Source organism: Seriola dumerili, unplaced genomic scaffold (genome assembly GCF_002260705.1).
Source record: "Seriola dumerili isolate Sdu_G_001 unplaced genomic scaffold, Sdu_1.0 BDQW01000219.1, whole genome shotgun sequence".
NCBI lineage: Eukaryota > Metazoa > Chordata > Actinopteri > Carangiformes > Carangidae > Seriola > Seriola dumerili.
This window is the reverse complement of record NW_019174474.1, coordinates 6,070,759-6,098,548: the sequence shown is the minus strand read 5'-3', so window position 1 is coordinate 6,098,548 and position 27,790 is coordinate 6,070,759. Positions and strand designations below refer to the sequence as shown.

General features: G+C 44.2%; 3 protein-coding genes across 4 annotated transcripts; all 3 read left to right on the top strand.

The window, feature by feature from the left end:
- Positions 1 to 102: 102 nt before the first annotated feature.
- LOC111228544 (1-aminocyclopropane-1-carboxylate synthase-like protein 1) lies at positions 103 to 7,964 on the top strand. 2 transcript variants are annotated; one of them, XM_022754504.1, is made up of 16 exons: positions 103 to 310; positions 476 to 1,137; positions 1,246 to 2,012; positions 2,102 to 2,161; positions 2,293 to 2,363; positions 2,480 to 2,549; positions 3,436 to 3,502; positions 4,179 to 4,276; positions 4,462 to 4,539; positions 4,740 to 4,840; positions 5,327 to 5,416; positions 5,524 to 5,569; positions 5,715 to 5,856; positions 6,218 to 6,360; positions 6,564 to 6,717; positions 7,041 to 7,964. In XM_022754504.1, the coding sequence occupies exons 2-16, from the start codon at positions 498 to 500 to the stop codon at positions 7,457 to 7,459; spliced, it is 2,946 nt and encodes a 981-aa protein (XP_022610225.1). In that variant the 5' UTR covers positions 103 to 310; positions 476 to 497; the 3' UTR covers positions 7,460 to 7,964. The 2 variants fall into 2 exon arrangements, with proteins under 2 accessions (XP_022610225.1, XP_022610224.1); XM_022754503.1 differs by having other exon boundaries at positions 103 to 340.
- A 713-nt stretch (positions 7,965 to 8,677) lies between these two features.
- LOC111228671 lies at positions 8,678 to 12,482 on the top strand. The gene is made up of 4 exons (XM_022754674.1): positions 8,678 to 8,828; positions 8,976 to 9,201; positions 10,669 to 10,860; positions 11,275 to 12,482. Exons 2-4 carry the CDS (start codon positions 9,009 to 9,011, stop codon positions 11,586 to 11,588), a joined length of 699 nt encoding a protein of 232 aa, XP_022610395.1. The 5' UTR covers positions 8,678 to 8,828; positions 8,976 to 9,008; the 3' UTR covers positions 11,589 to 12,482.
- An 11,131-nt stretch (positions 12,483 to 23,613) lies between these two features.
- Positions 23,614 to 27,790, top strand: rag1 (recombination activating 1). Its single transcript, XM_022754679.1, has 3 exons — positions 23,614 to 23,948; positions 24,044 to 25,176; positions 26,043 to 27,790. Exons 1-3 carry the CDS (start codon positions 23,614 to 23,616, stop codon positions 27,788 to 27,790), a joined length of 3,216 nt encoding a protein of 1,071 aa, XP_022610400.1.

Sequence of the window (27,790 nt, the reverse complement as noted above, 5' to 3'; positions counted from 1 at the left end):
AAATCCAGCCTGCTTTCAGCAGCTCCCCCGTTAACACGGACCAAAGTTATCCCGGAATAAGGACAGCACGCATGTGCCGTCAACCCGGATGTAGATATTTTTGTACGCGTCTATTCCCCGTTTCGCCAAGTTTTGCTGTTAAGAATGAATTATACATTTTAGCACCGGCTGGACAAAGCCTTGCCATTCCAAAACACTCCAAACCGGGTTAACCAGCCGTGACATGTGTCGACCTACGCTAGGTGGATGTCACAAGTGAGTGACAGCTCCACAACAATCTGTTTCCGAAGAGCTGGACTTTTGATTTACGGTGAGAGAACACAAGTGGATAAAATAACGTGTATGTATTTTCTTTTTCGTGACCTATGTACATGATGTATACATTTAGAGCCCCATTGTTTCTTGGTGTTGTTGGAGTTAGGGTGAAAGAGCTGGGCTGCTCTCTTCTTATATTATCCCTTTACATTTGTTGCAGAATACGTCCTGTAACTTAGAGAATGGACTTTCGCGGCAGGAGGCATGAGCGAGGCAGCAACTGGACCGACCCGGAGATAGTGGAGCTGCTCCAGCTGTGGTCCGATGAGTCGGTCCAGATTGAACTGGAGAGCTCATTGCGCAACCAGCGTGTGTTTGACCGCATAGCCCACATCTTGCGTGAAAAGGGCATCTATCGCACAGGTGACCAGTGTAGAGAGAAGATTAAAAAAATGAAGCTAGAGTACCGGCGCATCAAGGACAACCACAAAATGAGGTCTTGGAAGTTTTATGATGTGATGGACAGAGTGCTGGCGAACCGACCGGCCATCACCTACTCCTCCCTGGGCGGAGCTGTCATAGCACAACAGGTGTTTCAGAGCCCGGGTGGACCCGATGCATACCTGCAAGGAGTTCCACCTGGCGCCTTTGGTCCTGCTTCCTCAGGTGGGTTTCTCTTTGGTCAGCCTCCAAAAACGGGAGATCCTCTGGATATAAAATGTGAAGATGTTGAAGAGAGCATGCTGAACTCGAGTGTTGCACCCCCTGAGATGTACTATGGATCTGCAGATGAGCAGGAGACGGATGGGCAATCTCTACTGGGCCCAGACGACACACTTGGTCGAGGAGAGAGCTCAATAAATGCAAGAATCTCACCTTCAGGTTGTCAATCCAAATGTTATCATTACTATCATCACTATTACGACCATCAATATAAGATTACAAAGTGGTCGGTAGTTGAAAAGTGATTTCTGTTTTTCATATCCCCAGGTTTTAGTGAACTGAACATTGCTGGCTCTGCCACAGCTGCCACCCATGCGGTTGGTGGTCCTGGGCCTCTTGACACACCTGAGCCACCTGGTAAGGAGGGTTCTCACCCCTCAACTTCTGCGAGACAGAGGAAGCGTCGCAGGGGTGGGAAATCATCATGGAGCCACGGAGGTGCTAGATGTGGCAGCCAAGGGAGCCTGGATAAAGCCCTGGCCAGCTTCCTGAACTGGCAGCAGTCAGCAGAGGAGCGCCTCCTCTCCCTGGAGGAGGCGCGGCTGGAGAGAGAGTTTCAGGCGGAGGAGCGAAGGGAACAGAGGGAGGAGAGGAGGGCGGAACAGGAGCGCCAGCATGAGCTCCGCCTGTTCAGCATGCTCACGGGGGCATTGGCTGCTGTCGGACAGGCTGCTCCGACCACTGTGACAACACCGACTGACCCGTGTGCTTCACCCCAAGCTCATCTGTCAGCTTCCCTGATCACCGCCGTCGCCCCCTCCGTCTCATCATCGTTATCTCAGCCGCCCTCAGAAGCTCCCACGGCACAGGCTGTTTCCACTCAAGAGACAACAACAATGTCAACACCGCCTACATCTGACAAGGCCTGCAAAATGTCTCAGAATGTTTTGGCAACGCTGAAAGGTACAGAAACTCCCGGCCGTAGCGTGTACCTGTCGAATCGCGGTAACAGCATCCGACAGCATCAAGGCATTCTCCAGGAAGGCTATGCCCAATATGGAATGAACAAACACCATGACACAGACAACCCTGATGTAAGACTGTGTCACATAGTTAAATCTACTTATAGCTGCTCTGATTTATTATAAAACTTCTAAGATCCTCTTTTACTTCTCATCTCCAGGGTGTCATCAACATGGGAACCAGTGAGAACAAACTCTGCTATGATCTTCTTCACAAACGGGTGAGATAAATAGCACAGTCAGATTCCTGTAATCCTCTGAATATAATGAATAAATATAATGTGTAATGTACATTATTCTAAATGATTTCGCCCACACTCACAAATGAATTTCATTTGCATCTCTGCTACAGCTGACCAAGCCTGACATGCTCCATATTGACCCATCCTTGTTGCAGTATTCAGACTGGAGGGGGCACACATTGTAAGAGAATAAAGTGGATTTATATTAAGAAATAAGGAAACACATTTGTAACATTTTAAAAAAGACCTTTCAAACATTAACTTTCCTTGCAACCTTTACATCCTCCTCCTTTTCAGCCTGAGAGAAGCGGTTGCAAAGTTCCTGACTCACTACTGCTGTTCTCCAAACCCACTCAAAGCTGACAATGTGAGTGAAGATTATTGCTTTTAACTCTGGAATGTAACACACGTAATGTGAACAGTGTGTATGAGACAAATGCTACAGTTTGCAAAATACGACAACCTAAAAGAAGCAGAAAATGTAGCAACATATAGTTACTCATACACTGTGTACACTTCTGAGGTTCTTGCACTTTTTGTAAGACTACAATATTTAACTTTTCTCCACAATTTGTGGAGGGGAAGAAGGGGAGAATTTTTTATTTATTTTTTTTATTTTACTGTGGCATTCACATTCTGTACAAAAGTTAGAAAATATAATTAATCTCTAAGAGATTAAACTGCTGAAAACTATTACTGCAGTGCCACCTCAACCACCATGAATATGCATTAATTCATGAATGATTTAAGTCTGAAAGGAACCATACTTCAGGATGACTGGTTGCATTTGTAACTCTAAACTATATGACACACAATGCAAAACTTTTACTTTTAATAAAATTGTTAATATGTGGCATTTCCATGAGACAATTTAAAAACATTTTCCACCAGAGACAAATATAAAATACACTTTTCTTTTTTTGTGTTTCTGTAATTAGTCAATTTGTATTTGTGAGAGCAGGGCACTGTGGAGCAGTGGTTAGCACTGTTGGATCACAGCAGGAAGGTTCTGTGTTCTAGATTGTAGCCATTCGTTTTCAAAAATGAAGGCTGTGGAATCAGTTAATTTATTTGATTAACTTACTGATGATTATAAAGATGCCAAACGCTACAGTTGAACTAACATAGCGTTTTGAGGGCGAGCAACTTAATTTGCAGATGTAATGAATGGCTGCTTTAGTAGGTGTATGAATATGTAGCATATTTATCAGGCCTCCTTCTGCGCCTTAATGAGGTCTTTTGTGTTTGCTCAGGTTGTGGTGATGAATGGCTGTGGCTCCCTCTTCTCGTGTATTGCTGCAGTAATTTGTGACCCTAAAGGTGAGATCACAAAATGCACTGACAAACACATACGATACAACCATATCTATTTTGTATGAAGACAAATGTGTGCATAATAGCAATGGGAAATCCGGCCAAGTTTCTTTTTTTTGCCTTTTTATTGTATAAAAAATGATCAGCATATAAAGCATAACAGAGAAAGAAGAAGTTGTAGCGTAATTATTTAAACAAAACAATCCTTCAATATTATTTAGGCAGCTACATGAATTGCTTATTGTTTTGTGTCACTGCACTGCAAGCAAGGCCTAATTTTAAGCAATGTAGTATATTTGTTTTGCTCAATAACTGCCTTAATTTAATAATAATAATCATGAGTATGAAAAGCAGCTGATGTTCATCTATTTGCTAGCAACATGGATCACAAAGATGCTAAGCCCTGCATTTATGCTAATATGTCTGGCAAAATTAGAGTGGCAAATTGTACAAATTGCATCCAAATTAACAATGAAAATGAACACTAATAACCTAAATAGTAGCTTATATGAATCATTGTGGATTGTCCATGAATGCATCAGTTGAACATATATGGTTTGTGTGTACATGTTGATGTACAAAGAGCCATTCATAAGTAAGTATAGTATAAGTAATTTATAATTTGGAAAGAGATGATATGTGTTTCAGATGTCATGTGGTCATTGTGTTTTTCATGTTGTAGATGCCATTCTTATTCCTACTCCTTTCTACGGTGTGATCACTGAAGATCTGCATTTGTATAGTGATGTTAAACTCTTCCATGTTCCTCTGGACTGTGAGGTAGGAAAACACAACCTGATTTTCTTGCAGTAGTTGCGTGTTAGAAACGTTTGTTGTATGCATTCTAGTGGGCTTGCATTCAGCTTGAAGTGCATCATGTGATCTCACGCAGTAGATTGTATTCTCAGCTGTCTAATTTGGATGCTAATATATTTTCCCTTTTCCTCGTTATTTTTTATTTCAAGGCTGATAGCAAAGACAGTCGACCCTTCCACCTCACTGTAGGGAAACTAGAAGAAGGTCTGAAAATGGCTAAGCAAGAGGTAATTCATGCATGCATGTTTTCTTAAGCCTTAGATGAATATTTAAAGAAACACAGAACCACTTAAAAAATACTTTGGCAAAGAGTTTCAATAAAGGCCGTAGATTCTCTTCTTTTTTTCTCAGGGATTTGTTTTGCAGCTTTAAAGACTGAAACAGTCTGTACGTTTGTATGAATTCAGACACTTGCTTCCTGTTTCAGGGGTTGACTATCCGAGCTGTTATACTGATGAACCCTCACAACCCTCTGGCTGAGATCTACACGCCGGAGGAGATGATTGCCTTCTTGGAATTTGCCAAAAGGTATGTCTGCCCTACTGTTATCTCACGCTGTGGCCTAACACTGTAATCCCCCCAGTCTACAATCCTGTGGCTCCTTTAAACACATTGCCAAGCCACTGCATACAGTTCCCAGTGTGAACCCTTTCATTTTACGGCTGAGAGCTCCGTTCCGTATGTGTTGAATATCACGCACCCTTGATGGAGTTTTATCACCTTTCTTAACCATCAGCATATTGTCAAGTGCAGCCATGTGCCAAGGAGTCTCCTGCATCATCTATTGTTTCCTAAATGATCTTGCCAGAATAACTCCCTCCATCGACCCTTGCAGGCACTGAGCTGTTGTAACCATAAACCACAGTGCTTTTACGCTGACACAGGACATTGAAGGACCCATTTTACATTTATGTTGCATTTTCTTATTTCTTATTAACAACATCACATCAAGGTTTATTAATGCTGCACTGTATATATTTATATTATCTTTCTCTCCATCTTTTCCTGCTTTAGGAATGAGCTCCATGCCATTGTAGATGAAGTGTACATGCTGACGGTCTTTGATAAATCTGTCACCTTTCACAGTGTCCTCAGTGTAGACAGGTACTGTGTGAACCTAACCTCCGCATGATTACTCTATTAGACCCTTAATCATCTCAGTTGTGTCTGAAGACAGCCCCTTAACTGCTAATAATGTGCCCTTATTTCAGTTTGCCCGACCCACAGAGGACGCATGTAATGTGGGGGATGAGCAAGGTACATACCGTGCTGTGCTCTATGAGAGTGTGAGACTGTGAGACTTTTTATATCCCTGCTGTCAGTATCGTAAAATCTCTGCTTTTCTTCAGTGGGTGTTTGCTTTCACAGCTCCTTCTCATTTACTTCTTCTTGTCCCTTCTAGGACTTTGCAATGTCAGGACTCAGAATAGGCACTCTGTATACTGAGAATAGAGACCTCGTGGAGGCTTTGGCCCAGCTGGGCTCCTTCCATGGTGTCCCTGGAACCACGCAGCACCAGGTAGCACAACTGCTTCAGGACAGAGGTATGGATTCAAGCTTAAAGTGTGCTTTTGTAAACATGCTGTATTCGTCACGTCAGGTTTACCCGAAACACAACCGGAAAAATAATCCTCACTTCAGCCTCCTTTTTGGGAAAAACAAGTCAAAACTCACACATTTAAATTCATAAATGCAAATTATTTTAGATGCAGGCTTTTCAACAATTCAAACATTTACTTCCTACTAGCACTTTCCTCACTTCTGAGGGATATCATCCCCCTTTTTTCTGCATCCACTGATATGACAGGAGCACAGCATGAGGCTCTGCTGCACATCACACTGCACAAAGAGTCGTAACATTTGATTTACACTCAGCAATTGTCACTTTATATTTTCATGTTGTAGAGTGGATCAGTGAGGAATTTTTGCCTGAGAACAGAGGCCGACTGAAAGCTGCTCACAGTTTCCTGACAGGAGAGCTGCAGAGCATGGGCATCCCCTATCTGGACAGGCCTGCTGCGCTGTACGTCTGGGCTGACCTGAGGAAGGTGACAACACCACCGTTAGATAAAGATCTCTGGGCTGTTAATTCAACTCTAACTTGTGCATAGCCAAGTGAAGTGCAAATATCACAGTCATTTAATTCTCTTTAACTTAATGGGCCACATGGTAATTTCTTGAGAACATTGTGTGCACATTCCCGCAGGCTTGATGTGTCTGTCTCTCCGTGTCTGTCTCTCCGTGTCGATAGTACCTCAGAGAGTCGTCGTTTGAGGAGGAGTTGTCTCTGTGGAGGAGTTTCCTCAGACACAAGGTGGTGTTGAGCTGTGGCCAGGCCTTCTCCTGCTCCACACCTGGCTGGTTCCGCATCGTCTTCGCAGACCAACAGCACCACCTTCAGCTCGGTCAGTTTGCAGTATATGATATACAGTACTTACAGATTCCTCCATGTTTTGAACTTTTTATGCCCAGTCCATTGTTCAGCCACTCTGTGTCTTTAATTATGTATAAAAAATGATTATACCTATTTTTTAAATTTTCAAGTAGCAAGTAGTTATTCCTAATTCACATTTTCAAACTTAAACTAGACATTGATTAGATGATATCTATTATTTAATTTACTCAGTAAATGGTTTGTATTATTTCAGGTTATCTCCTGCTTTGTGTCTTAAACTAGGTATCGATTGGATAATAGCCACTGACTTGTTAATGTTTTTTGTTATTTCAGGCCTGAAGCGAATCGGGGAGGCGTTGAAGGAAATTGAGGAGAAAGGTGCCAGCCCTGATTCACACTCCATCAAAGAAGCCAGTGAGGAGAGCAAAAAGTCAGTGAAAGAGGACAGTGCAGATCCAGACAATACTGCGACTGTTAATTCAACATCATCACCCCAGAGCAAGTCATCAGACCAGCTGAAGGAGAAGGATAGCCCTGTTCCTGACACAGGCTCGTTGACCACTGAGGAGTTTGTTTTGCTGGGCTGCCAAGCATCGAAACCCGCAGAGGGTCTGGACTCTCTGATTGGTACTCTCAGGCATCAAATCCGCTCTTCTGATTGGCTGGAGAAAAACACTCCGGAGCTGTCTGCCGGAGAGGACCCAGAGATTCTTGATGTATTCAAGGCCCTGCTGCAAAGAGCCAGAAAGTAAGCTTAGGATAAACAGCCACGAATGTAGCTGCCAAATTTCAAGAGGCAGTACTTAAGCATCCCTCTCGCTCCCTGCCTTTTATGGTGAAAAGCCTGATACAAACACCTGACACAAGGTCAAATCTGATGCCTGTTTTTGAGGAGTGAAGAGGAAACATTCACCGCAAGCCAGCTAAAGAGGAAACAAGAAGCAAAAAGCATCGCAGGCAAGGCCAGGATGGAAGAACAGGGCAGAGTACTTTTCGATCTGCATCTTGAGGCCTTAGTTTTAAGCTGCTGTGGGAGACTGCCTTGCCTTTTTGTAACCCAGAGTCAAAAGATTTATGTTTGTTTACTCAAATTGTCAAAGTGAATGCCAAATGTAAGTCAACCAAAAGCAGTCACATTCTATTCTCAAACTTTTGAAATCTCTTAATCTGAATTAAACATTTTTATTATTTTAATCATATGCACTTTATTTTATCAGAATGTATTGTACTTCCTGTAAAGTTAATGATGGGTAAATAAATAAAGGCCTGAATTATTAATAATTATCTTTTTTTGACCATAATCTTTCATTTTGAGTAAATTTCAATTGGCCGCTGAGAAAAATTTAGATTTATGTTGTTTTTATTTGAAGATATCTAATATCTTATTTTATACTAAACAATCTTTGAAGGTTTTCAGTTTGAAATTTTTTAAAAACTTGCTTTTGGGTGATCTGTGGGCACGTTCCATTGCACCATAGGAAAGCGAAGGGGGTGATAGTTATGACGAAGGGGAGAAATATCTGAGGTTGAAAGTGCCAGCAGCCACAACACATTGTAGCCCACTGTGAGAGATCGAGAGTGGGATTTCCTTAAATGCCCCCCCCCCCCCCCAGCACACACACACACACAGTTTCTGCATTTGACAAACAAAATGAGTGATATATTGCTGTGAAGAGTATCTCTCAAGTATCAAGGGACTTTATAACATTTTAACTTCCTTTAACACTTATTCTTTATTCCCCCTTGTTTAATGTCAACTTCTGCTTCCTGAAACATTGAATGGCCGCTTTTATTTATTTATTTAATGCTTTCACTTTCTAAACAGTGGGGTTAGAGCATAGTGGAGAGTTTGAGACTTCTCGGGGAAATTTAAGTGTTGACTGGGGGAGTTTCCACTGCAGCAGAGGCGGAGTAAAACTCAAGGGACTGATGTGCATGTGGGTGCTTGTGGTCATGAGCAGTGCAAGTAATAATGTGTCAGGGTGTTGAACGTGTTTGTACAGTCGTGTTTGTAGAGTAGTAAACACTAGCAGCTCCTGGACTCTAATCTTTGTTCCATTTATTGGCGGACTAACTTCACGGCTTTGTTCCTGACAGCTTCTTTCCTCCTCAACAACAAAGGTAAGACTGTACTTTCATTATAATTCTACATTTTTACAGCTGATTTATATGAATAAAATAAGTTAGTTTTTAAATAGATGCACTTGCTGTTACACAACTTCAGTACACTCTAGTAACTCTTTTTTTTTTTTTTCTCCCTGTCTCCAGTTTTCCCTGCCTGTCTCTCAGCGGAGTAGAAAAATGAAGTTTCTGGAGTTAGGGGACTCCATCAGTCGCTTCAGGTTTGCTCAGTCCTGTGTGGGGTTGGCAGGTTGCCTGTGTGTGTGCTATGCAGTCTCGACACCCTTCTGGCTGAAGGAGAGGGGACTCTGGGCAGAGTGGAATAACAATACCGCTGATCAAGAAGGTCGTAAACACGGCACTGTCTTCAATGGTGAGCACCTTTTTTTTAACATTTTTCTGCTGTCAACAAATCAAATTTGTCATCTGTCTAAAGCTGTCGCTCGGGGTTAGGTTAAAGCTTTGGAATGAAAACATGGGTAGCATTTATAATGAAGCATAGATATGTCCTTTTGCTATGCTGTGTTTTATGAGGCACTGGTTCTGCTAGAGATCAGCCTTAGGGGGACTTACTTTACATCTCTGAATCTCTAGAGGGGATTAATATCAGGAAGAGCATCTGAAAAAAACAGGGCTTCAGAAGAGCTTCTCAGGATTTGTGAACAAGTTTGTTCTTGCTCCTGTCCCAAATGAAGTGCATTCTTTGTATCCGCTAAAGGTCTCACACTTGGCTGCAGGCAGAGGTGCTGAAATCAGCTGGAACCTGGTCTTTGTCAGCCAACTAAATCTTGACATTGTTAACCTTCAGAAAATAGCTCCCGTGACTTTGTTTTATCCCACTGATGTTTTTATTATGCAAACACACCTTCGGGTTCATTCCCTGTGTCCTCACAGTGCGTGCACAGGTATGCAGTGAGCTAATCCACTTCCTGTAAAGGCTAAAGACAGCTCTTGTCCTTTCATGTTTTTACTTGAACTCTGAAAGCAGCATTTGGCCACAAATCCAATGATAGAAAAAATTAAAGATACTGGAAAAAACAAGAGTCAGACCAAAGGTACTGAAAAATTAATTAGTACAGTGACATATAACTAAACTGGAATCAGAATGTATAGACTATGCTAAGAGGGAGAAACAAGGCATGACCTGTGAATGAACTGCATTAGTGACACAATGAGTCATGTATTAAACAAACATCCTGAGCATGCAAAGGTAGAAGCAAAAAGAGTAAAATACAGTACAGGTGGTTCATTTATTCAACAGTTAGCCTTCTGGTTGTATGTTTTTTTTTAGCAACACATTAGTCTCAGTCAGGTTGCATGAGGGCCAGCATTGTTGACAGCTTAAATGGACAATCACAAAACAGCTTCAATTGTCATTTGCTTGGTCGCAGACAGGTGATAAAACAGTAGGTGGTAACAATGTCAATCAAACTGCAACAGAGCTGTGCTAGTACAGGTTACTATTAGCAACAGACTAACTAAAACCAACTGCTGGTCAATGTGAAAAAGAAATGAAGTCCCTTTGTCAGTGTTTGTTTTACTCCAATGTGTCATTTTTCATTGTGCGAACACATTTTCAGATTGAGTCAAATACAGTGTGATTCTACCCACAGTCCCTATAAAAGTACTGAAAAAGTACACAAACTCTTGATTTTACTCTTGCAGTTTCAGTTGGAGGCAGGCACCTGTTGTCTGGGGGGGCATCCACAGGAGTGTGTCATCACTTCAGCGTGTTTCACTTCATCATGCTGAATATTATCGTGTAACTATGGCGGTGCACGGTGAATATCAGTCTAGTTTACCTTCTGTGTGCGTGTGTCTGCTGTTTTGTGTCTTCCAGCCCAGGAAGCAGAGAGGGTATTTGGGGTTCTTTCCTTCCTGATGGCCATGAGCACTGGAGCTCTGTGTCTCGTGTTTGCCCTCTGCTGGACGTCTCAGACGGTGCGCTCCTACTCCAACACTCGCTCTCTCCTCATGGCAGGACAGGCCCTCTACCCCACCACCCTGCTGCTACTCACCATGGCCTCCACAGGTAACAGCGCAGCACTGCTTTGAATATGTTAAACATTTGTTTCCCTGAGCCACACAGCTTGTTTTTATGTTTCACTTTATTGATAATTAGACTGCCGATGTTTTGGGAGTTTTTAAATAATGTATACATACCAAGTAAAGGAGGGAAAATAGCCCCATTTCCAATTAACTTCTAAATAGCCTTTTGGTTTGTGTAGTTCATGTCAAACCCACACCTACAGAAATTCTTTTATGTACTACTCATTTGCTTACCCTGCAAGGCAGCGGTTTTTAAAGAGACTTTTTACTTTCCGTGGAATTGCACTTCATTATCATATAAACTCTTTTCTGAAGCTCCAGGCATGTAATAATTGACCTTAATGACTTTTATCCCGTGCAATAATACTTGATTTGACTCGTTTTTCTCTTCTGTCAGGTTTCTTCTTCCTCCTCAGCTGGTCTTTTTTCACATATCAGCACCGAGAAGAAATCCGTCAAGACATCTCCAGCCTCGGCTCTTCCTACTGGCTTGGGGCTGTAGGCTGGGTCCTGCTGCTGGTCGTGGAGATGATAGTCTTTATCGCTGAACAAGTTGTCGTTCCAGACATCCTACCAGACTTGGAGAAGGCTGTGGAGTCGTGGCGGATTTCGTCTCAACATAATGCCTCTAAACGATTTTTAAGCGATGGCTATAACTCTGGTAACAGCAAAAGCAACATGAGTCCAAACAGTTGTATGTCATCACTTTGAATGGCGTGGAGACATGGGGACATGACAGATTGATGATTGAGATTGAATGTGAAAGTGAATGTGTGAAAGTTACACATTAATGCACACAGACTCAGAGAAAGCAGCAATCCTGTGGCTTTTATGACCGAATACTGATTAACTGTGTTTGGAATTTGGAGTTAAATGTTGTCTAGTGGAATCAAGATTAGCTGAATCCTGAAGTCAGTGGGACTGAATGCTCCAGCTTCCTGTTGACCGTGGTGGCAGTTTGTTTTCAATATGGACTGAAATCAAATGAAAAACACACTAAGGACCAACAATGCTGGCAGAGAAACTTGACACCAAATGTAAGATGAGAACTGTCCTTCGACAAGGTGACGAGGAGGAATTGGTGTTTGCAAAGATTTAAAAACTCACAAATGTTTGTCCAAGTTTGCCTCTGGGCCGGGAACACATCCAAGTTTTAACTTTGAACTTGTACCTTTACCTGAACCATTTAGTAGGTGCTGCAGTGTACTTGATGAATGTTAAAATAGTTCCATCTTGTGATGACCATGTGACACTTTTGAGAGTAAAACTCAATCAAAGAGGAATTGTTTATTTCAAAATATTCATTTTATTGGTTGAAATGTGTGGCGAAAGCTTTAATATATGATGTAAGGGTACGTCATGCCGATTGTGAAATACTACAGCAAATAATACAGTATTCTTTTCTTTATGTATGCCGATGACGAGCAATAGCACAAATACCTGAGGTCATAAGCTCTTTTATATTATCCCTTATTTTAATTTTAAAAAATACATATATTACAGTCATATGGATACCAAAATGTACTGCATGTATGTTCAACAAACCATTGTGTGACTGTGCTGTTCTCGTGCTGTCCACACTGCAAAGCTAAATAAAAGTTGTAAAAGTTCACATCCTTGAGGCTGTGTCTGTCTTAAAGGTAAAAGAGTATAATCTGAGATTAGGAACAATGGCAGTGGGTATTTTGAGGCTGAACACAAAGGTCCACTGATGGGGCAGTTTTCTTACATCAGCCCAGCAGGAGTTTCACGGTTAGTGAAGCAGGAGTTTTTGCCAGCCAGTCCTACATCTGTTTCCTCTTTGAAACACTTACTTCATGCATCTCCAGCGTACGGTTTCCAGCTCTGCAGAGCATTTGGACCACCAGACAACAGACGGCCTCCAAAGTCGTTATTTACTTTTCTCTCACACGTTCCCAGGAGGAGAGGAAGCACTCCGATGCTGGACTGCTTATGTTTATGTTCTCAACCTGCCAAAGTGGGGGAGAATTAAGTGGCTCTGGCTCTGTTAATTGGGCGTTAATCAGGTGTTGCTCTAATTAAAAGGCAGTTCCGCCCTGTTGGGCCCTGGTAATGAGTTTGTTATTAAATCCACAGAGGATTTTTGTCTCTTTTTCAATTTACCAACAGGGTAGCGCTTAATTGCTGTGTAAATGAGGAGAATGTCCTTGAAGGTCGTCTTGCATCAGCACGCGATCCATGAACAGAATTGTTCTATAGAGCATCCCCAACTAAACTTGAAATCCATCCAATTCACTGTGTGTTGACCTCTTGCGTCCAGCTGTGCCTCTCAGCAGTGTTAGTGTAGTTCAGTCCTCATTTTTCAAAGAAATCTCTTCAAACCTCATTTGTTAAATAATGAGAGCAGGTAGCCTACTTTCTTTGGTAAATTAAAGCACTTTTGACATTTTGATTTCCTTTTCATCTAAAGTTGGCATTATTTCCCCTGGTATGCGCTGCCTGGGCCCTTGAAAGCACCCAGTCTTTTATGGCTGCCTGCATTTCATAAACAAACACTCCACATTTCACCATCACAACATCACAAACACTGCTCTTTCACCTCCCTGAGAGAAACAGACCAAAGGTTGAGAATGCCTTCAGAGAAAAAGACATCCCGAAATCAATGTGGCGATGGAAAGAAAGAGATAGTGAGATGTTTAGGCACAAAGGAAGAAATGACAGATGAATGGAGGAAGATGCTACAGAGAGATAGACAGGTGGCCTGATAGCCACAGAGAGATTGTGGGCGCTGATTGTTGAAGGGCATTTGCTACAGAGACATCAATCGGAAGATGGTACCAAGATTGAACAGGCCGTCGACATTTCCTGCCCGCGGTCAGCAGCATGTGTAGAACACAGCCTGGGCTAAACCGCTGCTCTTCATATCCATTAGAGACCAATTATACAGCCATGTCCTACTAATTATACTGCACCGCCACCATGCTACCCTCCCAGTAGCCTATACAGTGTGTGTTTCTGTGCTCGCCTGTGCATCTGCGGTTGTGTTCATTAAGATAAATAAATAAACTTGCCGGCTGCCGGGGCGAAGCATCCTTAATCTGGTTTTCAGAGCTGTAAGTTTGTATTTAGGAGGCGAGGAAAGGGACAGAAAGGAGAGCAAGAAACTGTTGTTTTCTGTTTTACCTTTTGGTGGTGCTGGTGTAACATCTATCGCTTCACCTCCTGCAATGAAATCTGGTGAAATGGGTGAGACACTGCTTTCATCTGAGTAATGAAATCGCACACACACACACACACACACATACAGACACACAAAAAAAAAATCTGTGCATGTATGTGCATGTGTTTGTGTGTGTTTGACTTCTATTTGCCAGGTAGGCAAAGTGTGATAAATATTGTCGGGCATATTTCAGGCGATTTTGAGCCAGAATGTGCTGGACTACTTAATAAGTCAAGTTTTATTTGGCTCGATCTGGGAACATGATGAATTATGAAATAAAGCGAGAACTCCATGCTTTTTGCAGTTTTATTTCTCTGTGGTTTACATAATTCACTCAGAACATTTGTAACTTTCCTGACAGGTTAATGCTGTTGGGTTCAAAGTGAAGACACTGAGGAAATACACTGAAAGACAAGACAGCAGGGAAGAAACAGACATAAAGATGAGGGGAGGAGAGAACAAAGGGGGAGAGAGGATTTGAGATGTCACAAAATAGTTTCACACTGTCCCTGCGTGGTGTCAGATTTCCTTACCTTACTCTGTCTCTCCTTCCCTTACCACCAGCTCTATGTAGCCCCCAATGCTCTGATGTAGTCAAAATCAGAGTTTGACCACTGCAGTATTGTGCCCTCCACTGCACTGTCATCAGTATAAGTGGACGCTCTTAGAAAATGGAAAAGTCAGGAAATTTGATGTCTGCAGTCCTACAATCTCCGAAAAAGCAGACAGAGAGGGAGGGAGAAAGAAAGCGGGTGCACGAGGATATGGGGAGAGTACACTTTGTGTCCTTCAAGTCATTTTTCTTGCAGTGACCCAGTTCATCTCGCCTGTAGAATCTGCAATGAGCCATTGCTCTTTGTGACTGACATCCCACCCAGACCACCCTGCTGATTACATTTGTTCAGCAGAAACTGAGTGCGAAGGATAGTGAGACAGAAAGGAGAGAGACGTCGCTTGCATTAGGGGAAAAGGAGTTTCTTCATTATCCTGCACTTACTTACTTTCATCCGTTGGATTTGAGAGTGCAGGCGCTTTTGCATAACAGAACTCCTCTCTCTGCTGTCTCTAGTACTAACGTTGTTTTTGTGTCTTTGAGCTTGGACTTGAGTTTGTGAATCCCAGTGTGTGCCGGCTGCCGTATCTGCCCGCCGGTACCCTTCCTCGTAAGGTGTCGTCTCGGACATCTCAGTCCAGACAATGAAGCTGTAGTCCCATTCTCGTCACCCTATTCATCCCTGGCCAACTGTAGCCGCTCCCTTCTCTTATCTCTGTGTGACCAAGGAAATTAAATTACAAATATAATCACTTGGCGCCAGTTTCTTTAACAGTGCGCCTCTGCTTTGCATATAGAGTGTGCTTGCTTTGGAGACACATTGTGTGAAGTTACTTATTGGCCTATTTATGATAATGGGTTCTGCTCTACTAGTGGAGTCGCACACACCTTTTCACAATGACAGTGAATGACACATGGAAGTGAAGCGAGAGTAGGCTGAGGGGGAAAAAAAGAGTATATAAGGCAGACATGAAGACATAGTTGCAGCCATCCTGGGAAAAGAATTTTGTACGGGTGAATAATTTAGAGAGCAATGAGGAGATCTGTGAGAATGAGTACGCAAATAGGCACTCACTCAATCTGGCTGTGTCCGAAATCACTCCCTCTATACTACCTAGTGTAGAACATTTACTTATTATGATTTTTTTTAAATTCTAAGTGTCCTCACATGGAGCAAAAAGGGTGCTTTTTTTCATAGCATGCACATTACTTGAAGCCACACCAACACATGGCTCTTGGGAAGGCAATGTCAGTCTGTCAGTTGCTCTGTTGGTCTACTGCTTTGGTCCAGACGAAAAAATAAACACTTCGATGGATTGCTGGATTTTGTGCTGACATTAATGGGCCACAGAAGCCTAATAACTTTAGTGATCCAATGACTTTTCATCTGGCGCCACCGTCAGGTCAAAATTGAAAATCATCCAATTCTTTGGTTCATGATCAATACCTGCAAAGCTAATCACTATTCCATCATCCTTAGATGTACTTTGTGCTAATTAGCAAGCATTAGCATAGCATACTAACCTGCTAAGCTAAGACGAACATGGTAAAACACCTGCCGAACATCAGCATGTCAGCATTGTCACTATGAGCATGTTAGCATGCTGATGTTAACATTTAGCCCAAAGCACTGCTGTGCCTTGGTGCAGCCTCACAGAGCCGCTAGCGTGGCTGTACGCTCTTCAGTCTTGTTGCTACATATGCAATATATTTCATTTTCATGGATGCGTCATTGCCATTATGCAACACTACACCTGTCAGTGATGATGATAATTCATCAATGTCCAAAATCTCAATTTACTGTTCACCATAAAGTATGGCTTTGGAGTGATTTGAGGCGCAGCATCATTCACTCACCCACTGACACCAACTGCCGTTGCGTGGACGGCTTTCTCTCCAGCTCCAATCTATTCCACACACGTTAGATCTGACTAAATAAACAGCCCCCATCTCTCTCCCTCTCCCTGCATGTGTCTCTCTGTCTGTCCTGTAGGTCTTTCACAAAAAGCACAGGGATGAAAATCTGTGTATATTAGAATGATGTGTGTCCCGTGGGAGCCAAAAGGGAAAGTTGGTAAAGGAAAAGTGAGGGGAGTATGAATAGAAGAATAGCATTTCTTATCATTGTTATTATGAGAAGCCCATCGCAGACCTCCCTTGCCTCTTTCCAATATTCCCTGTTCAGTGAGGAATTTACTTGCTTATGCGCAGACTGTTATACTTGCTTGTACGGGAAGGCCAGACGATTAAAAACTGTATCAATGCCTCCAGATCTCCCGGGTCCCAAAGCACTTTCCAAGCAGGTGGATAGTGTATTTATTTGTGATCTTTATGTATTCAATGCCAGTTACTTTCCCTCCCAACTACGGGGACCACGTTTTTCAGTCCCTTCCCGAGGCATCTCTGTATTCTGCTGCAGTGAACAAATGCCATATGCCCCTGAGTTGGGCTCAGCTCTTCCATTCTTTCTCGGCGTAGTCCAATCCACAGACTACACACGGCTCTCTGAAAAGAAATAGGACTTTCCAAACTATTGTACTCAAACAGCCTCTGTGTATGCCTGTTCCTGTGCTCATAAAGCCCACAGCTATCATCATACTCACCACCAGCAGGTTGCCGTGAGAGACCGGGGTGGTAAAATAATGGCTCCCCGTTGGACCGTGTGAATCATTGCGATGACTGGTTGATAAATGCTCCACCACCCAGGCTCTGGCTACAATAATCATTTCTCTCTCCAACTGGACTGGCTGCCAAATGACAACAACCTCTCTCCCCAGGCCCCCACCTATCCACAGCATCCTTCACAGCCCCTCCCTTCACCTCCTATAATTACTGTACTCTGTAAGTCGGGTTTAAGACCAGTCACTCTAAATCAGCCCTGAATCGGCGCGTGTTACTGTGTCCATTGTTCTCTTGTCTGAGCTCTGGCAGAGCTAGTGTAGAAAAGGGCATGGCTGTCCTGGCATTTCCTATAATGGACTTTTTAGTTAAAAGACAGGGAAATAATAAGCTGATCTACGTGTGGGAAAAGAGCTCTTTGTGTTTGGTGGGAAGTTAAGACCAGGGATAGTTGGGGGTTAGAGTTGACAGACAACAGCGCTGCTCTTTTCACACTCCTTGACATATAATGGGACCAATTTTTCTCTCTACATCTCTCCCTAGTGGCCATGATTTGCTCATTACATTGATGGAGGGGGACTGAGGAAGGGAGAGAGGAAGGGTGAGAAGGAGAATGACCACTCAAGAGACAAATAGTCTGAAATTTAGCGCCGAGAATTCACCATCACTCGTTTCATTCGAGAACTGTACGGGTGTAACCCACTCATTAAGGTGTTTAACAATTTGCCAAGAAATCCTCCCTTCAAGGATGCTGAACGTTTGAAATCTTGAGGAGCTGTTTGCAAGCTACCATCCCTCAGCTGACAGACCTTCTGTGTAAACCAGCACCAGACAGTTTGAGAAAAGAGGACTAATACGTGGTTAAACACAAGACAAATCCAGTGAGTGGATGTTTACGCGACTGGAGGTCCCCTGGTATCAAGGAGACTGCTCCTCAATCAGGGAAATCTACATTTAATTAACACAGAATTAAAGAGCATTGTTATTTTGATTAAAGACACTGGTCTTGATTCCCCACTCTACTCTAGTGCTCCCGAATCCGGCTTAGGGTTTAATTTCATTTGGTTTACTGTGAGTGGTGGATCAACACCCATCTGGATTGTCTGCTCAGATTCAGGTCTCACTTTTCAAAAGGCTGTGCTGCACACTCCAGCACACTCGCACCATGTAGTCACACTGCAGTCCCTGCATGTTATTGACCTCCATGTGGCCTATCTTGCTATGGTGATAGGATTTGTTTTTTTTTTTTTTTGTTTTTTTTTTTCAAAAAAGGGGTTCTTAAAATGGACACTCACAGTTGCTGTAGCTTAAGTTGTTCTCCATATTGTCTAACTCACCAGAACAGAAGAGATGAATGGAACCTGTCCAAAACCAAAATAACTCTGCAGCGCCTCAGGGAAAGTTATAATGCAAGAGTTGGAACGAATTAATGCGGTCCCAAGACTAGACTATCCAATAAAATGAATATTTGGATAGCTGGACATGGAAGATATTGTGGTGTCAGGCTGTCAGCAGCTTGTGGGGGAAGTTATTTGTAGAAGCTGTGATGTTGTTGTGGTGTGTCTCGGCTCTCTGTTAAAGCTCCATCAGTCAGGATGAGCCGGCAACAAATGCAGCCGAGTCATACGGGGTCACGCGAGGCCTCGGGACGGCATCACTCAACTCAGCTGTCCCCTGGCTGTCACTGTGTGATTATAAGCATGCAAGCCTGTGGTACAGAGGGAGGGAGAGGCAGTAATTAATCACCCCATTGGAATAATCACATAATTGATTATTAACAAAAGCTGAGGTGAGGGTGAGAGGAGAGGGGGCGAGACGAGGGAAACAAGACTTTGAGAGGGAGCGACAGGGGGAGATGAATGAGGGGGGATTTGAGTGGTGGGGTAAGGGGTTTGTTCTGGCAGGTAGCTTTGACGAATAGCTCTGCATTCAAGTCTACCTTTTTGAGTATTGATCTACGAAATCATGTCTCCGGATGAGGGATGGAAGAGGTGGACAGCAGTGTGAGGCAACTCACAGTGAATTGGCTGGGCGAGGCTGAAGTACTTGTTAAGCGTGCTATGTAAACGCAATTAAAATTTGCATACCAAATGCTCTATATATTGCATTGGAAATGTGAGAGTGAAATGCCCTCTTTACCCTGAATACAACCCCAAAGATGCCTACATTCTTCATGACATTTAGAAATATCATAATTTTTGTCGGTGTATTCAAATGCGTACCATGCTGACATTTTGTTCCCCTGTGAGGAAAACAGTGACGCTGCTGTTGCATTCATTCATTGTCCATTTCTGCTATTGACACTTCTCCTTAAGCTGCTGTGTGACTTGAGCTGTCAGAGGGTCTTTTTTTTTTTTTTTGGACCTTCAGCTTACATAGTTCTGCCTGGAAGGCTTGATCTCTTCCCCCCTTTCCTTGTCACAGCCTGCAATCAGCCTTAAGCCCTTTTGTGTTCTCCACTCTGAGCTAAGCCTGTTATCCTGTGCAACTCCTTTACTCAAGATCACTACTATATCCCCCTTCTCTGTCTCTCTGCCTCTTTCACCTCTTACACCTTCCCTCTCGTTCCCTTTCTCTGTCTGTCTGTCTCTTTGTTTTACACACACGCGCCGACCCAAAAGGGAAATGGTTTTTCAGTTTCTCGAGGATGGATTAGCAGGACTGATTTATATTTATTTGGTCTTGTTCCTGCGTGGCACCCACAGACACGCAGCCCCTCCCATCCTCCATTCCACTCCACCACCACCCCCAAAACACATGTACTGCCTCTGCCATATTCCCACTCATCCCTCCCACTGCACACACCTGCTACATGCTCATACACACACACACACACACACGCATTGCTCACTGCTGTTGTTTGGATTCATCATATTAGAAAAAAAACACACCCCACCTCCTGCAAGTTGTCAGTTTGCTGGTGCATTGCAAACTCCTGTATGTCCTCCTAAACTGCAGCCTCTAGTCCCCCAGGGTCTGCTCCTCACATTCATAACACTCCGCTCCATGCCAGGTGGCTGTCTCCACAAGTCCTCGTTCCCATAAATCAGACTGTCTTTGAGTTGATCAATAACAAGTCAATTAGGAGGCGCAGAGAGATGAGGGTCTCAGGGGGTCACAGCTTGTTTGTCAGGCAGACATCTGCAGCTCCGTTTCTGCTATGGAGCAAGGTGTGCCGTTTACCTTGGAAACATGTGGCTACCTGGCCGTCATAAATCTAAATATCAACTATAAATAGGCTGGGAACATCTTGCTACAATCCATCATTTGCTTGTTCTTGGATATGTAATATATCAAGCATTGTGTGCTTCAAATCTCCCAGCTGTGTCTGATGGATTTGAATAAGTAGTAAGCAACACTTTTTGTTTGAACTTTTCTGCATATTTTCCCTTTTCAGCATTTCTTGTGAGTAAGTACGCTTGTCACACACACACACACACACACACACACACACACACACACAAAAACCCCCAGAAATTACTACTGTTGCTTTTTAAGGTCACACTTGACCATATGCACCGAATATAAGCCACAAAGCCTGCCAGTATTCATCCTGCTCCCCTGTTAAGATGACAAGAGTGGGAGAGACCCAACTGTTGTTTGGTGCCCACTGACTGTGTATCTAATGAGTTGGCTGGCAATTCCAGCGCAACAGCAACAGGCTCCTGTGGCGAATACAACAGATTAATCCCCTGGATAATTACAAACAAGAATGATCTTGGGCAAATACTCCACATACCTACTGAGACATTATATCAGATGATACTGTCTAATTAAAACTCATTCACTGAATGGTGACGGAGAGACAGCATTGGGAAAAATGAATGAAACGTGCTGCTTTGCTTGCTGACTGTATGTAAAGAAAGTAAGTGCAGATAAAAACTTCACAGGTGTCCAACATGATAGCAACACAATACATAATGTATACACAATGCGGTTATCTTGTAATGAAAGAAAAAGAACATTTGACACATTCAGTGTATATTTTCTGGTTTATTTCACGTATTCCATGCGTCTACAATCCAGGTAGCGGCCATGTGGCCTCTTGTAAGTAAGCTCACATTGCTTTGAAAACTCACTTGTCGAAATAGTAGACGCCTGATAAACGTTCACACTCCAACAGCTAACACACACTGCTAATTGGCATTCGACCTGATACAAGTCACTTGTGTTGCTCCCTTTGTCATTTTGATTCAAAGCAGTCAACACCTGAATTGCCGCAGCGTCAGTCACACGCACCGAAAGATGATGGGAAGTGGCACGAGGGGAAATCTCAATAATACAGAGAGATTAGAATGACAATAATAACAATCAGAGTTATTATCGTTACGGCAAATATTATTGTTTCCTATTTTTCTTTATTCATTCATTCAAACCCTCTAAAAGTCATTCTTCAGTTCCCTCCTCTCTTATTCACACACAGACAGACACTATGACAACATGTATGTTTGAGACATTACCACCATGTCACCTTTCATGTTTTGACAGATCACATTATTGCAAGAGGAGAAAATGACTAAAAGATGCCGATTTGCTTAACACATTAGAGAACACCCCAACACATTTGACAGTCACACATAGAAGCTAATAAACAAAGATCATCATCAGCTTTAATGCACTGACATGAACTGTTATTTTCATTCTGTCAGTTCCTGTATTCATCCACGTTTCTATCAAATTCATTTGTCTGTGTCTAAATTTGCAATGTCACTATCATAAAAAATAATATTTTGATACAATATTTGACACGCTTTTTATTCTCCTGTGGGACGAGACAGTGTGTTTATTTTGTGCCCTGTTGTGCGAGCTCTAGCACTAGTAGCCTTTTCGTGAGTTTAAAGTATCTGTCTTTCTGTCAGAGTGAGGCCACCTGGATGAGGTGAACCTGCAGATGGATAAGGGAAAGGGGAGATAAAGGTGACACAGAAGTGGTTCCAGCTGAGGATGAATGTGGTGTGGTAGAAAGTTGTTTGTTTAGGGTAGACTGTTGGATTCTGTACATGCACATGTTTGCAACCGTGTTTTGGGGTTGACCTTGTTTTTTTTTCTTCTTCCAAATCAGCTGCCTCTATCAGGTGGCAGGCATTGACTGTTGGGATCCCATGAAAGGAAAGGGTATAAATACAAGACACGAGGAGACAGACAGGAGCAATCCCACTGTATAGACGCTGCAAACTGCAACGCACTCAAAACACATACAGTCTATGTAGTGTGTGCGGGGGCCGGGCTCCAGGGCTTCCCTTGCGCTCTCATGCGGAGAGGACCCCCAGGAGATCTGACGCCAGCTGAGACTGAAAAACAAGGTAAGAGCCCAGCTGACACACATGCACACAGGCTCAGCTGTTTGTCTCAAAGGAGAGTTCAGCATGTGAAGTACACAGAGAGCGAGGGAATGAAGGAGACTGCCAGATTCAAGCCTCCCAGGGAGAAAGCGTAGTGAGAACACTGAAAGATGGATGGATGGAAGATTCCTGTGTGTGGTGTGTGCACTACAGGTGTGCAATGGTAAGACTCAACTATGGATGTAATAGTTTCTGAGACTGTTTGACTGCTTTATTGTCTGAACTGGTAATGAAACCAAGATAGTATGGGGGGAGGGAGGCGGTGGTAGGGGAGGTGAAATAGGGTCTGTCAGTGCTGCAGTATCATTGATCCTACCTGTGCCGTATCATAAGAGCACTTGGATGTTGAAATACGACTCCTAAATGGAACAATGTTGTGTTTGGGATAATTCTTTATGATCTTTATTCAATATGATGGCTCTTGTTTTGTTTTCCCTCCTGTTTGGTCAATATCTATGTATTTATGAAATAAGTTTCCAGTGTCTCCGATTTATTCCTCCGCATTTAAAATGCCAGTCGGAGGCTCCCAGGGGCTCCCAATTCTCTCTCAAGCCAAGAAAATGACTAATATAAATGATTGACAGCCTTGCACGGATAAGGTTGCCCATTTAGCAAACTCGCTGTGTCAAAGGGAAAAAAAGTCACAATGGCTCCCTGAGCGATGGGATCGGGGATGAGAGAAATGAAGATTTTGGCGCTGTATCGATTCCCCCAATGCTTGTCTCATGCATTTTACACAAGATCTAAATGCCACTTATGGTATAATACAGCACTCTAGGTCAGGGCTCACTACTTTCTCTTCAGTGGGATTTCAGGGTACTTGGGGTATAAATTCAACAGGAATCACATAAAGCTGTTAGATTGTGTCGTGGGCTCAACACTGAGAAGGCACTGGGGATAGCTGAGGATCTAAACCTTCAAATCTCTTCTCTTTATCCATTAATGTGCTTCTCGTGGACAGCTGACATTATTTTCATACTTTTGTAATGTATCAAACTAAGCCCTCCTCTTCTCTCCAGGGTCTAAGATCGAAAACGCATCATGGCGGAGGAGAACCCGGAGACAGATGGCCCCAGATCCAACATGCCGGCTGAGCTCCACCATCCCCACTCTAAGTACTCTCAGTGGAAGTTTAAGCTATTTAGGGTGAGATCCATGGAGAAGGCCCCTCTCCCCAGTGAGACACAGGCTGAGAACGGAGTCTTGTTAGGGATCTCACCTTCTGCAGCTCCAAAAATAGAATTAGATAATGGGGTGAGTCCAGGGAGCGTTATGAAATTGTGCCTTGGGGGAAAAAGCAAGGAGAACGTGGAGGGCCCGGGCCGGAGGGTCGATAAGAAGTTAGAGGAAATGGACACCCACATGAACCACCTCAGGTAATCAGATGTCACTTTATAATAATCTACACTACATTCACTATTATAAATGTTTCTTTCGGAGAATTTGACAACACCGATTTTGTTTTATGAAGGTGTCTCTGCCGTCTCTGTGGAATGACCCTGAGGAAAGTCAAAGGACCAGTGCATGAAGTTCATGGGGATCTGGATGAGGTGAGCAAAGGTGTCCTGCGTAAAATGGGCTGCAGGTTTACCGGCTGGCCGGAGGTCATCCTCAAAGTCTTCAAAGTGGACGTGACGGAGGACACAGAATCTGTCCACCCGCTCTCCTTCTGCCATCGCTGCTGGATGGCTGCCATACGAGGAGGCGGCGTCTGCAACTTCTCCAGAGTAAGAGTCCCCGAGTGGAAACCCCACTCTTCCCCCTGCTACCTTTGCTCCCCAAAGAAATGTTCATTCCAGCGGACCGGGAGGAAGAGGAGGAAGACCATTCCCAGAGCCCAGAGCCTGGCGAAAAGGACCAGGTGGGAGCACGCCGACAGCATCGCCGTAGGAGAGAAGAGAGTTCTGAGATCATTCGCAGACCGTCATCATGGTCAGGGGCTCAGGGGCTGGAGGAAACCCAGCATCCAGAGAGAGCAGTGGGTGAGGAACATCACCCGCTGCCAGAAAGACCACCTGAGCGCTAAACTGATCTCTGACAAGCTCCCTGTGGACTTCCTCTTTTCTTTTACCTGCCTGGTGTGCGACCACCTGCTCTTTGATCCAGTTCAGTCCCCCTGCGGGCACCTCTTCTGCCGCAGCTGCATCATAAAATGCAACCACGTTCTGGGACCCCACTGCCCGGCCTGCAACTTGTCCTGTGGCCCTGATGACCTCAGCCCGCCTGCCAAAGCCTTTTTATCAGCTCTGCATTCCCTACCTCTGCTTTGCCCCAGGGGCGGTTGCGGCAAGCAGGTAAGGTTGGACTCATTTAAAGCTCACTGTCGGGACCACGAGCTGAATGAGCATGACGCAAATAAGCAGTCATCAGAGCTTGATAACTACCTGCTAGCCAATAAAGGGGGAAGACCCCGTCAGCACTTGCTGTCACTAACCCGTCGTGCCCAGAAGCATCGGCTGAGGGATCTGAAGAACCAGGTCAAAGTGTTTGCAGACAAAGAGGAAGGTGGTGACCTGAAGTCCGTGTGCCTGACACTGTTCCTGCTCGCACTGAGATCTGGGAATGAACACCGGCAAGCAGATGAGCTCGAGGCCATGATGCAAGGTAATAGGCTATTATAAACCTTTTGTTCCATCAGCGTGACTCTTCAGAGCCAACAAAGAGGGACACAAACAAATGAAAATCATGATAGTGTTTGCTCATTAATATTTCCTCCTACCTCTGAGGAATACAGTCATCACATAAATAACAATGAGATGAAAAGTTCACTGTTGAAAAGACAAAAGAAGAAAGTTTTCTGTGATTTTGATTGAAAAGCATTTCATTATTGTCCATCTCTGTCTATTGAACCGCCGCTGGTACACGCCCCAACCCCTCCCCGACTCTCTCCCACTCTCGCTCTCTGTCTGCTTGTCTGTCAGTCTCTCATTCTCGCACTCCCTTTAATGCACAATAACAACTCTTGTGAAGGGGCTGTTAGAATCAAAACAACATCAGCAGCTCTTGTATCTGCAAATTACACAGACAGCACCATCCTCCTCTCTGGGGAATAGAAGCCAGCTGGTGTCTGTTTTCATCTGCAGCCAATACATCACTTTTGCCAGCTTCACTGATTCAACCCTCTGTCCCCTTATAACATTTGGAAATTAGGAAATATTGGATTTTGTAATCATGGGCTTGTGGGCTTTTGACAATGATACATTCACATCTGGGTGTTAAATTCCTGATTCTCTCTGTCTCATGGTATAAATGACTCCAAATGCGGGATATCAAATGAGGAAATGTTAGATACTGCAGTTCTTTTCAAATCACTAGAAATGGGCTCCCACAGTTTGGTGTTGAATAATTCTCCTCATGTCTCACTCCTTTCCCCTCACTTTCCTTTTGTATTCCTGTTTTTTTATTTTTGCCTCATTCTGCCTTTTTTTTTCTGAAATTCTCCTCTCCTTTTATTTTCTCTCTCTCCACAGGCAGAGGCTTTGGGTTGCATCCCGCAGTGTGCTTGGCCATTCGGGTGAACACTTTCCTGAGCTGCAGCCAGTATCACAAGATGTACCGGACCGTCAAAGCCACCAGTGGCCGCCAGATCTTTCAGCCCCTGCACACCCTCCGAGCGGCAGAGAAGGAGCTTCTCCCTGGCTTTCACCAGTTTGAGTGGCAGCCAGCTCTCAAGAATGTGTCCACATCTTGCAATGTTGGCATTATTAATGGGCTCTCTGGATGGGCTTCCTCGGTGGATGACACCCCGGCTGACACCATCACTCGGCGGTTTCGCTATGATGTGGCGCTGGTGTCAGCATTAAAGGATCTGGAGGAGGACATCATGGAGGGGCTGAGAGAGAGCGGGATGGAAGACAGTGCTTGCACCTCAGGCTTTACTGTCATGATCAAGGAATGCTGTGATGGCATGGGCGATGTCAGCGAGAAGCACGGCGGAGGACCAGCCATTCCCGAGAAGGCTGTACGTTTCTCTTTCACTGTTATGTCTGTCTCTGTCCGGGCAGAGGAGGAGGAGGAGGACGTTACCATCTTCACCGAGCCAAGGCCGAACTCGGAGCTGTCCTGTAAGCCCCTTTGCTTGATGTTTGTGGATGAGTCAGACCACGAGACACTCACAGCCCTCCTGGGGCCTGTAGTTGCAGAGCGTCATGCAATGAAAGAGAGCAGGCTCATCCTCTCCATCGGCGGCCTTCCTCGCTCCTTCCGCTTCCACTTCAGGGGCACGGGATACGATGAGAAGATGGTGCGAGAGATGGAAGGCCTGGAGTCCTCGGGGTCCACGTATGTCTGCACTCTGTGTGACTCCAGCCGGGCGAACGCCTCTCAAAACATGGTGCTACACTCCATCACCCGCGGCCATGAAGAGAACCTAGAACGTTATGAAATATGGAGAACCAACCCCTTCTCTGAGTCTGTGGACGAACTGCGAGACAGAGTCAAAGGTGTCTCTGCAAAGCCCTTCATGGAGACCCACCCCACGCTAGATGCGTTGCACTGCGACATTGGCAATGCCACTGAGTTCTACAAAATCTTCCAGGACGAGATCGGGGAGGTGTATCAAAAGGTCAACCCCAGCCGGGAGGAAAGACGCAGCTGGAGGGCCGCCCTAGATAAACAGCTGAGGAAGAAGATGAAGCTTAAACCGGTAATGAGGATGAATGGGAACTACGCCCGCAGGCTAATGACCCTGGAGACTGTGGAGGTGGTGTGTGAACTGGTGCCCTCAGAGGAGAGGAGAGAGGCCCTGAGGGAGCTCATGAGGCTCTACCTCCAGATGAGGCCTGTGTGGCGCGCCACCTGCCCAGCCAAGGAATGCCCAGACCAGCTGTGCCGCTACAGCTTTAACTCGCAGCACTTTGCCGACCTCCTCTCCTCTACCTTCAAATACAGGTACAACGGAAAGATCACCAATTACCTGCACAAGACTCTGGCCCATGTGCCTGAAATCATAGAGAGAGATGGATCCATAGGAGCCTGGGCCAGTGAGGGGAACGAGTCGGCAAACAAACTGTTCAGGCGTTTCCGGAAGATGAATGCACGTCAGTCGAAGGCCTTTGAACTTGAGGACGTGTTGAAACACCACTGGCTCTACACCTCCAAGTACTTGCAGAAGTTTATGGAGGCTCACAAGGACTCTGCCAAAGCTCTGCAAGCTACCATTGACCCAATAGAGATGCAGGATGATGAGGATATTTCTCTGGAAGTGAATGATTTTTGA

Coding starts and splice junctions, on each gene's coding strand:
- LOC111228544 (XM_022754504.1), top strand. CDS start 498: ATGGACTTTCGCGGCAGGAGGCATGAGCGAGGCAGCAACTGGACCGAC. Junction 2,364..2,479: donor GACTGGAGGGGGCACACATT/GTAAGAGAATAA, acceptor CCTCCTTTTCAG/CCTGAGAGAAGCGGTTGCAA. Junction 4,277..4,461: donor ATGTTCCTCTGGACTGTGAG/GTAGGAAAACAC, acceptor TTTTATTTCAAG/GCTGATAGCAAAGACAGTCG.
- LOC111228671 (XM_022754674.1), top strand. CDS start 9,009: ATGAAGTTTCTGGAGTTAGGGGACTCCATCAGTCGCTTCAGGTTTGCT. Junction 9,202..10,668: donor ACACGGCACTGTCTTCAATG/GTGAGCACCTTT, acceptor TGTGTCTTCCAG/CCCAGGAAGCAGAGAGGGTA. Junction 10,861..11,274: donor ACTCACCATGGCCTCCACAG/GTAACAGCGCAG, acceptor CTCTTCTGTCAG/GTTTCTTCTTCCTCCTCAGC.
- rag1 (XM_022754679.1), top strand. CDS start 23,614: ATGGCGGAGGAGAACCCGGAGACAGATGGCCCCAGATCCAACATGCCG. Junction 23,949..24,043: donor ACCCACATGAACCACCTCAG/GTAATCAGATGT, acceptor TGTTTTATGAAG/GTGTCTCTGCCGTCTCTGTG. Junction 25,177..26,042: donor GCTCGAGGCCATGATGCAAG/GTAATAGGCTAT, acceptor CTCTCTCCACAG/GCAGAGGCTTTGGGTTGCAT.